We start from the raw sequence: 11,675 nt of genomic DNA on the forward strand, positions 1-11,675 counted from the left end.
ACCTTTCAACCCACCAATGGGTTCAGAGGGTCAAATGCTTGGAAAGTTGGAACATATTTTGCACTATTTAACCGATAACAACATGAAACCAGTGGCAAAGCGGTGCCAATATGAACAGGGCTGCTTATTGCAGTTAACTTATCAATCACGATTTGCTGTGTTTTTCAGTAGAAAGCTGAATTTTGCTGTTTAGTTAATGTGGGTAGTGAGGTAAGATCTGTGGAGGACCTCTGTGTGGGGTAACAAATCCCTTCCAAATACACTCACTGCTCTTGAAAAAAAGAGTGTTGGTGACCTGACATAAATCACAGCAGAAGCTTTATATACCCTCACAGGCCAGCGATGGAGTTAGACATTACATGGACTTGTGCTGTGTTTGAAAGTGGCTTTTACACACTCTGTGAAAAAAAGTGGGGCAAAAAAATTGTTGAATATATAAAAAAATAACAACTCTCAGAAGAAAAATTCAGAAGACAGTCAGGACAGAGAGAGTGGGGCTCAAATATGAGTAAAATATAAATTGTTATCGAAGCGGTTCTCCGTGAAAAGCTCGTCGATTTCACAGAGAGTTGGGACAAGATGACACCGTTAGTCAGTGAGAAATCAGGTTAACTTAGTTCCTATTCTTTGTTATGCTCAGTTAATGTTTTCCCTCTTAAACGGAGTGACGTGTCTGACCTCGCACGTCCTTGGAAGAAATTAATGAGATAAGTCAGTGAGTAAAGGAGACAACAGAAAAGAGTCATGACTGGGTGGAGTCACTTCAGCGTCCAGCACTGAGTTGAATTAGAGACAGAAGGAGACGACGATGTTTTTTGAACGGCACATGGATACGCTGAGGCTGGAGGTGGATTTGGCATGTGCGATGTTGGATACATTAAACCTACAAGACTTTAATGCTTTTTAATGTGACGTCTTACTTAAAAACAAAGGGGACGCAGGAAATTAAAGGGAACAAGGGAAAGGGGAAGAGATAAAGATGAAAGATGGCACTTTGTAATTGAGGAGCGGGAGGGAGGGGTCTGGAAACTATGATGACAGAGTTCATAGGTACATCTTTAGCTTTTGGAGAAGGCGAAGCACAGCTGCTCCCCTGGGATGGGTCTCCTGTTGCCATGGGAACGGCGGGACAGAGGCCACGTGAACGTCCCTCGGTGACCGTCCACAGGCGTGTGTGGTTTCCTGCGCGACTATCTTTAGGAGAAAAATGTTGACCTTCAGAGATGCAGACCTTCAGAATAGGAATATGTCATTTGCGAAAGAAGGTCATATTTGTCAATCTTCATTTCTTCAAGGATTTTTTTTTTTATTTTTAAATATAGGTTTTAAGTGTTTCTTTTCCACCACACTAAGCAGACAGTGTTAAAAACAGATCTCTATTTGTGAAGCACACCAGGAGGATATATCATCGGACAGTTGAGTGCAAACAATACATGCAGTCAGTTTTGAATGTATGTTTAAACTCATTCATATGATTTAACCCTCTTTCCCCATTCTGGGTGCATTTTTTACTGCAGTATAAAGTTCTGCACCTCAGTGGAAACAGCACAGCTAGAAGTAGAGAGGACTCTGAAATGGCCTCGGTGCAGCATGACACAGTTAGAATGTCGTAAATCATAAAGCAGAAAAAGTGAAATTTCTTTGAATATTTATATTCCGAAAAAATAGACTGGGATCAACATGTTCCCTCAGGTGTTAGCAATACGGGGAAGTATCTAGATAGTCTAAATATTTACTACTTATATTTTAAATGGTCATACTTGTCTCCTGTTTGCTCTGCATAAACACAGCCTGCAGTTCAGGACAGTTCTGCCAAAAAAAAGTGCCTGAATTTTTGTCACATGATCGCTGTTCACAGCTGAGTCAATAATGGCTTCGTAGTTGTGTTGAAGAGCATTGATTTTTTTTTTTTCATTCATTTATTTATTTATTTACAAAATCTGGTTAGGGAAACTAGTTAATGAGATAAAGCGATTTATATGATGATCACAGTTTTAACCCCTTTGTGGCAGGGGGAGCACTAACAGCTCACATAACGAGGGGGAGGAGCAACAAACCCCCAGTTGAATCTCAGGTGTTAATGACTCCTTAAGGATATAAGTAAATGGAACTCCCAACTAGTCAATCAGACCTGATGAAGCCTCTTGGATGAGAGGTGGAACGTCTTCAAGCAAGTCCAGTTGCTACGAATCATCCACGAGAATAACCACGACCTGGATGACTGAGAATCTTCACAGACTTCACACTTTTAAGTTTAGCTTTGGTTAATTTTCCTGACATCACAGACGAGCACTTAGAAGATCAATAGAAAGTTGACATTTTTTTTCTGTTTTTATAGTTCTAGCTTGGATCAGCTGTGCTATTTTGGCATTTCTTCACAACAACAAACCTACATAGACTGTATACAGTCCATGCAAACTCTATGGGACATCACATATGAGCGCGGCTTGTTTTTGGCATTCACATGATTGAGGTGATTTACGTGTAGAATTTTATATTCAACTCCAAATTGTGACATGACATGAAATAGTATTTGCTGGAGATTTTCTGAGCTGTTATTGTCCTTGAACTCATTAATAAGTCATAGAATGCAGGGAGCAATGTGAACACTGGCTTCCCTCCACAGCCCATTTGTCTGTAAAAATATCCCTGTTTTGGGACTCCAGGGAGCACAAAAACCAGTAGTTACATGCAGATCTGTCCCCAGTTGTAAGGACTCCAGGGAGCCCCAAAACAAGAGACGGAGCATAACCCAAGCAATGTTCTGTGTGTTCATTTTTGAAACTACTTAACTACTAAGGTTTTTGGTTTCTTTTCATTTGTTTTTTAGTGATTGAATCTTTTTCTTTCAGTCTTTATAATTTCACACCTAAGCCCGAGTGAACTTGAAGGAAATGGAACTGAACAGACCCAAAATGTTGGAAATATGATAAAAACCTTCCCATCTGCTGATGTGTTAGCTCCAGTTTGTTTAAAGCCCACATAGAGCGCCTGTTACCATATCTAGCTCTTAACTGATGCATTAACGAGACAGCTGCTCTGTGAAGCTGTGATGCTCACTGTAAAGAAAAACTAAACTGTTGGATCGATTGCAAGAAGCGAGGTTAGCATGTCAAGTCACTCGAGAGATTTTGTTATAAGGTTGGGGGAGAAAAATGTGAGAAAAATGCGACATGTGAGGTTTTTCTTCGAGTCATTTAAGCATGAACCGTGGTACAGTTTAAACATCACCTCTATTTTCAGCAATACAAAGTCGCATTAAAAACGATTTATAGGTAAATGTGTTTGTTCTTGAAGCTGTTTGGTCATAAGACAAGCTTCTGGTTGACTGAAATTTTGGCCTTATTTTGTACTAAAAGTTCACAAATGCCAGTTGTTGCTGCTTTAAGTGCATGTGAATCCAATCATCAGCTGTTGAGACAGTCAGCTTTGAGCCACAAATGTTAAAGTCATGGTGATGCCAGCGGGAAAGTCAACTGACCAACATAGTCAGGAGGGTTCATCCTCTGGGGACCATGTCGGCCAGATTCCTGGGAAATCCATCTAATGGTTGGTATTTCCGTCTAGATTGAAGTGGCGGCCTGACTGGCTGTCATCTGTGGCTTCAGAATACTTGCAGTTAAATGTTTCTCTCATGGAAAAACAACATTTTTTCCTTTTTTTGCAATCATTAGACAGTTCTGGTCTTAAAAAATAAAAGAAAGAATTGTATATAATGTATAAAAGGACTCTGTGGAGTGAAATTCATCCAGCTGCACTCGTGGCAGACACACATCAGTGCCCTGTATGGCTGCTTACTGGCCTTGAACACAAATAACAGGCACAATCTCTAATATGATGAAGCAGTGTTACAGGTCAGGGAGTTAGCTGGCCAGCAAAGCATTAAATCACATCTTCTCAGTGAGCTGAATCCAGTCTTTTGTGGTTTCATCCTTGCACACAAAGACGCACGAAACATTTGGAAGGAAAAAAATCTGTTTGGAAATCCATCCTAATGTAACAATTCCATCGTTACCGGTGGCTCTTTTGAATGCGTCTCTTTGTAAATTAATGAATATCAGCGTGGTGATGCAACATTTTCTGAGATTTTGTTCCGAATCTTCCTCTCTCACTCATTCATTTCCTCATTTCCATGTTGCTTCACGGACTCCCATCCATCCTCCCTTCTGTTTGTCTTATCCACTTTGGCTCCTCCATCTATTCACTCTCTTACCCCTGCATCTCACTCTCTCGGCCTTTTAGTGCCGGTTTTGTTTCCTTGCTTAATTGAGGCAATGGCAGAGATTATATTCTGTTGAATCATTGATGACTCCGAGACGCATTCGAGAACACGTGCATTGTGCGGGCGCACGCACAAACGCGAGCGCGGAAACAAAGTGTTTGCACACCGCACATGTCTCGTTAGCTTGTGTGTTTTCGTTTGTCTTTTGTTTTTTTCTCGAGGCGGGCTCGCTGTAGAGACAAAGAGGCAGATGTCACATTTGGAGAAAAAAAAATGCCTTGAAGTTTATTAATATGTTTGTTCTTTCGTATCTTCAGATAAGACGTGAGGGCAGGTCGCTCAGCAGAGGGATAATCTGAAGCTTGATTTTTGTGTGTTTGTGTGTGTGTGTGTGTGTGTGTGTGCGCTGTGGAGAGTGTGAGAAGGAACAAGTGTATCTGACAGGACAGGTGGCTCCATTGTGTCTCAAGCCATATCTTCAACAGTCAGGGGTTTGTGTGTGGAAGACAGGGAAGGAGAAAGAGGGTCAGCAAGGTGCAGGAAGAGGAAAGTAAAGAGAAACTGTGTAAATCACAGGTGTAAATATATGAAACAGAAGAGGTGTTTAGCCCGTTTTAGTCGCCAAATCAACATAATTTCCCTGTGACGCGCCTAATAAAACAATAAAATGTCATCATTTATAGACTGTGACTCACTAGTTGGACCACCGTGAAACACAGAAAGAACAAAGAGAGAAGAAGGGATAAAGGCAGAGGCTTTACTTCCACTTCCCTTTTATGAATTAGCATTTCATTCTAAAAATACCTCTCATAAACACTGTGCATCACCAAGAAGACTTGATGTCCCGGTCGCAACGCTGTGAACCATCTAGACGGGATCACAGGGAGGTTAAAGACGCGTTAGAAGGGAAAATGAAAGGCCTGGATCACCTTCGGGCTGTTGTATGTATCCATGAACATCAAGTTAGTATTTATAGCGCTGAATCGCTGTTCTGATGTCGAGGAGCTTCTCAGCGGCCACGTTGGGAGATGGGGAATTAAAACGGTAACAAGTAAACAGAAGGGAAGTCTGTTTTGACTTGTGATTGTTAGACAGAGATCCCTTTTTTTTTTAGAATGATGGGAAATCCTAAAGAAACAGAAGTGATTAATTGGAAAGCAGTTTTATTTTTATTTATTTTTGACACCTATATGTTGCATGCTCTCAGGAAGAAAAGATTCTCAGCTGTTGAATTTTTTAAAAGTGAAGAAAAGTGCAACATATTCATAATAACTTAAATGGACCATTATCCCTCTGAACCACAGTTTGTTGGCATTTTTGCTCACTGTGGACTCACCTTTCTCTGCAGTATACCACCTCTATGGAAACAGCACAGCCATAACTAGAAGTAGAGACATCTCAAAAAACATCTTATGTGCAGCATGACACAGTTAAAATGCCACAGATTAAAATAAAAAGAAAAAAAAGAGGAAAGTTGAATTCCTTTGTTTATTTTCCAAAAATTAAAAAAAAAATGGAATCATCATAGACAAGAATTTTGCATTTTATCAATATTGTAAAATATTGTGGCTGCACATAGTGCAGATATTTTACTTTTTATATTTTTCCTTTGTATACTCCCATCTTTTACACAGCCTGCGCTTTAGCTAAATAGTACCTGAATTTTTGTCATGTCGCAACCGGTGGCAGCTCAGTCACAAGAGGAACGCATAGTTTTTAATTTTTAGAATGTAGTTACTGCAAATGATTAACTTCTGAGTATTTGTTTTAGTGATACATGAAGAACAAATGTGATTTTAGTGAAATATCACAACTTAAAGCATAGATTTGGATAATTTTCTCTCCATATCGCACACAATTAGTTTAAGGAATGTTTGGAAGTTAAAAATCCAGTGATTCCATCTGTTTTTGCATTTTCTGGCTCTGATAAATGAGAATTTTGTGATTTAAAAAAACAAAAAACATGCCTTTCAAGTCTACTGGCCAGTTTTGAGGTGTGGAGGTGTGTTTAAAAGCCAGTGGTGCAATTTTAGCTTTTAAAATTGTGCAAAGTAACGCAGCCTTTCTCTCTTTCTATCAACACTAAGGACACACAAAATCACGCTTGTGGTGTGACTTAGCACATTGTATGTTTAATGAACATGACGTAGTCTCCCCAGCTTTCAGTGCTAACCCTGCTAGCATGCTATAGCACGAGTTCACTGCCAAAACTTTCTAGATGGAGTTTAGACACTGATAGTCAGTCACAGGACACTGAGGTTTTGGTACCAATCAGATGGAGTATATCTGCAGTTACAGGTCTACTTTAGCGCAACCATTAGCATGCTTACTCCTTAAGAGAATGTATTACACTTAAACATCATTAAGTCATGGCTGATGCAGAGGGATCAGATGTTGTCTGTTTGACTGATCAAGCAGTTCTATTGATCCAACACCTAATGTGTGTAATATTTTAGTGTGTTCAATATGGCGTTTAATGTTTTAAATGCCACATGAGTAGATAGTTTGAGTTACTATGCGAGAGACAAAGAAAGAAAAGAATCTGGCTCAGAACAGAGCCTTGAGGTTCTCCACAACCAATAAATGTACCAAAAAAATGGAGTTCAGAGTGTCGTAAGAGACACAGTAACCCTATTTTCAGACACTGCGTTCTGTGTCTGGATATATTCAGATGGTGCCTATATATATCTCTCCCAGGCAGACTGTGCTTTACATCACATGCAAATACCACAGATTAGTTCTGCTTGTAGTTCAAGCTCGGCTCTAAAAAACAAATGCAATGATGACCGATTTCTGTTCTTGACATTCCTATGTGATACTTACATGAACTACGGTTGCAGACAATATTGATATTAGGATTGTTTTTTTTAGTTTATCCTGTTTAAAAGTTCAAAAAGCTCTTTGGAGAGCTCATGAATGCAGGTCGAAAGTTTACAGGCGAGCACCGGGGCAGGGCAGTCGTATCTGGGGGAACTAATTTAAGCTTTAAAAGTACATAAACAGCTTGTGAACTATCATGAGAGCTGCCTGAGAGGAGGCAACATTATCTGCAATTAGAGCAGAGCGTCTTGTGACTGCAGCTCGTCATCATGGGTTAACTCGTCCAGCACAATGAGGCCCTTCACAAGACTCGCTGCAGACCTTTCAGAAGGTGGAATTGGATTTGTAGACGTAACTGAGGGACTTGTGATTTCACAAGTGCACTCGGGGGCTCTTTTGAATCAGACGCTCAGAGAGTAGATGTCTAAGTTTGTTTTTTACCACACAAGTAACATCCTGTGGTGAAACTCCAGCTCGGGGTTGATGCTAACATATTCAAACATCTCATAATGTAACTTTATACTGTAGATCTGATATCACCGTCGAAACCAGAGCATCATCTCTGAAGTATTCGTGCAAGCCTTCTGGTTTCTGGATATTCTGCTCTGACCTATATTCACTGGAGCGCGGCCAACACATATTGAATAGCTACAGCATCTTGATATGGTTATAAGTTTCTTAGCTTCAGAACATTCTGGTCACGTACTTAGCGAGCTCATGCTATCACAGCAATCCACAGCTGACTAATCTCCCCAACCCACGAGTTCTGCTTAAATTTTCGAAAATATACAAGTGCCTGTAATTCAATAAATCAGAAATCTGCACTGGGGGGCCGCACGGTGGGGCAGTGGTTAGCACCGTTGCCTCGCAGCAAGAAGGTCGCCGGTTCGTGTCCCGGTGAGGACACCCGAGATCTTTCTGCGTGGAGTTTGCATGTTCATCCCGTGCAGCGTGGGTTCTCTCCGGGTTCTCCGGCTTCCTCCCACACAGTCTAAAAACATGTTGAGGTGACCCTAGTGAGGATTAAGCGGTGTATAGATGATGGATGAATGGATAAATCTGCATTGTGGCTATATACTATTAAACTGCATGATGCAAATAGGAAACAAACTGCAGCATCATCACATCAAATGGAAAAGTTTTTTTGCATAACTTCAGAAACATTCATTTCTATCTTTTGTCTCACTGAAAACTTTGCGACCTTTAGTCAAATTTCTAATAAAATTCTGCGTGCTTGAATGATGCTGGCCCACTCGAAATGCATTTGCAATGATCCGCCCACCGAGGGTTCTGCAAGAGGTTAAAGCAGCATTTAAAACCAGCAGATTTTGGAAAGGAGGTAATACAGATAGATTTTAATGGGCACTGAGAAAGCACTGTGCTGTGTGTGTGTGTGTGAATGTGCACATCCGTGTGCAACGAGGATGTTGTGTTTGGCTCGAAGACGCCGCCGAGGGCAGCGGGGGCTCGTATGTGTGTGGTCATTTGGGCTTGAGAGAAACTTGCGGTACTTTGAAACATGTCAGAGAGGAGATGGATGGGTTAGCAGATGGATGACTGGATCTAAGACACTGTAGCAGTAATCTTATCAGTTTTGCAGGAGGTTTGGCTTGTTTTTATTCCTCATTCCCTGAGGGCACAGTGCCAGCTTAGTTTGACTGAATCACTGCAGCAGGCTCCAGAGTAGTACAGCAGCACATCTCAATATGCACTTACAATGTGGTCTCTGGTATTTTATTTTAGCCCAAAATGGCTTTATATGATGTTGGGAGCAAATATTGGCATCGGGTACGACAGGTTGTGTGTTATGTTATGACACCTTGAAAGCCCAGATGGAAAGACGAGCATATCAGATTGGTTTTTGTTTTTTTGTTGCTTTTATTCGACCAGTTTGACAAAGTCCACAATGTGGTTTGTGATGCTTTGCTGTAGGTATCTCTGATCTGAGATGTCTGCCTCCCCTCCGGGAAGAGCTTTCACGTCAAGATGGGCTCCATGCTGTGATTAGTGTCTTTGTCAAGTCAAGGCAGGGCCGTCATTACTTAAACTGACACTGTGACATTCTCAAGAAGCATCAGTATCGTCTAATCCGATCCTGACATTACGGTTAGATCACTTGCAATATGTAACAGGACAAGCATTTTTCAAAATCGAGTTTGGTGCTTTGAAGTAGGGGCAAGAAGCATATTTGTTCATTGCAGTGAAATCAATCTAAATTATTTAACCTGTTTGATTTACTACCAGAGCGTTATGTGTCCAGACATATTTGACCAACTGTTCCCTCCCTCTGTTTTTCTCCTCTACCCAGATGTTGGAGCCTAAGGTGGATGCCCCTTCATGTGAGCTGGGCGGAGTAGGAGGAGATCGAGGAGGTGTTTGCCTCCACCTGCCCCCTCGAAGCTCCGAGGGCGAGGAAAGCAGCCTGTATCCCTCCAGTCCCTCCGAGCCCCCGACGCTGGGCAGCCCTCACCCCTCAGAGCCGCTCACCCCTTTGGATGAGATCTACATGCCCCTCGGAGGTCTGGTGGGATCCGAGGAGCGACACAAGGTGCCTCCGACACCACCTCCTTCCACGGAGGGCGAGGACTGCAAGAGTATAGAGGGGCACGAGATGGAGATCTGGAGAGAGAGGAAGGATGAGGAGCACAAGGGGGACATAGAGGAGGAGGAGGAGGAGGACAGGGCCAGCAGAAAGAGTGCAGGGAGTGAGGGGGAGGAAAAAGAAGGAGATGAAGGTGACAGGAATGAAGAGGAGGTCAACCTGAACCTGGTGGTGTCCAACACGGACGACGACAACGTCTCGGAGCCGCCTGACACCAACGCCCCCCCTTCCTCCTCCTCGTCCTCCTTCGTCATCCCTGAGCTGCGCCTCGACCGCTCCTTCAGCGCCGACGCCCTCTCCTCGCCCAACACCGACGAAGAAGAGTACGACGAGGACGAAGACGAGGAGTCCGAGGAGGAGGAGGACGAGGACGACAGCGACGACGCCTACCTGCAGCGCAGCGACAGCAAGCGGCGCAGCATGGTGGAGGGGGCCACCTGCGAGAAGCACGGCGGAGGAGGGCTCAGCGTGCAGAACTCCCTCCGCAGGCGCACGCACAGCGAAGGCAGCCTCCTGCAGGACCCACGCACGCCCTGCTTCACCTCCGACAACGCCATCAACTGCCTGGAGGCCGGGGGGTCGCACCACAAGGGCGGCTGGACGCTCCCGTCGCCCAAAACCTTGAAGAAAGAGCTGACCAAGAACGGAGGCTCCATGCATCAGCTGTGCATGCTGTTCTCTGGGAGGAAGGTAAGCAGCTTCACCCTGAAATAACAACACACACTGAGCACACAGGAGGAGGAAGACGAGCCACAACAAATACAATATTACTGACATTTGATATGTAGCAGTACAAAGCAACAGAGCTCAGATTTCCTTTCCTTGCGACCTCACGTGTGAAGTGAAATGCAGCTCTATGAGTACATCTCTCTGACACTTGCATCAGCAATGAGTGACTGATCTAACAGCTCAGGACCAAGTTTCAGTTCACTTGTTTCTGTAAAAAGGGTGACATCAAGTGGTAAAGCCGAGCAAGTGCACAAGAATCCTGCAGCGTCAAGCAAGAATATTCAGCCTTTTATGTCAAGTTTATCTAATACAAGCAAAAATAAAAGGAATACCACTTTTAGAACAGCAGACATATAGAGCAGACACATACATGGATAAATCAGCAGTGCATCACAGCTTGATTTGTAACACAAGGACAGACACGTGCCTGAATATTCAGTACTATCTGTCGCCTAAAATGTGTGATCAGTTGCACGATAGAATTGTTTTGCAGCTATTTGCTATGTGCTGCCAAGCGGAGTTAGATAGATTAAATATATATAAATCTGAGTTGCATGTAAGTCTGAATGCATCATACACAAGCAGGCAGGATAATGATGGTAAAATATTAAATGCACAAGAAAATGCACTCAGCCTCATTTGCATTTATATAAACCAGCAGCCAAGAGTCAAAAATAACAATTTTCTCACTCTGACTGTTTCCACTGCACCACATAGTCACATCATAGAAGATGTTTCTGCATATAGAGCAAAAGCAATTTCTCCCAAAGTTTGATTGAGCAACGTCAAAGGGAAGAGTCGCCGTAAAAGCCGGCTTAATCGGTGAAGTTACATTTTTGCTCTCTCATAGACGGAGAGTATAAACAAGACATTCCCAACATAACAGGAAAACAAGGACACTTTGAAAGAAGTCATTTATTAACTTTCTGAACCGCAAAGCCCCCCCGGCGCGTTTGAAAGGAATGTTATCTTTAAAAAAAATCTCAAACCATCACCACATGACACCGTTTATCAGAGCCAAAATAGTAAAAACAGAAAGAATCACTGGATTTTGAACTTTGTTCGGTGTTTGAACTACACATTGGTGAAGTACTGCGCTGTCTGGAAAATAAAATAAAATAAAAAAATAAAATAAATGAACAAATCATCTGTTCTAACCCGATTAGATGAAAAAAGGAAAAAATTCTACACTCCTCATTGCAACCCAGAATCCATTAGTGACTCTGTGTTTACACAAAGCAGACAGAAGGAAAGTATGAACCTAATTAAAAATGTAAGTACTGAAATATGTACAGTATGATT

General features: G+C 42.4%; 1 protein-coding gene across 3 annotated transcripts in view; it reads left to right on the forward strand.

Moving 5' to 3' along the window:
* The window catches only part of rgs3a (regulator of G protein signaling 3a), a 133,224-nt gene that overhangs the window by 83,066 nt on the left and 38,483 nt on the right, over nt 1-11,675 (forward strand). For all 3 annotated transcript variants that reach the window (XM_008298239.1, XM_008298238.1, XM_008298234.1), the window contains one exon: nt 9,351-10,334. In XM_008298239.1, coding sequence (XP_008296461.1) covers nt 9,351-10,334 — 984 coding nt within the window. The remainder of the gene's footprint in view (nt 1-9,350; nt 10,335-11,675) is intronic.

Source organism: Stegastes partitus, unplaced genomic scaffold, assembly GCF_000690725.1.
Source record: "Stegastes partitus isolate 25-593 unplaced genomic scaffold, Stegastes_partitus-1.0.2 Scaffold1297, whole genome shotgun sequence".
NCBI classification, from domain to species: Eukaryota; Metazoa; Chordata; class Actinopteri; family Pomacentridae; genus Stegastes; species Stegastes partitus.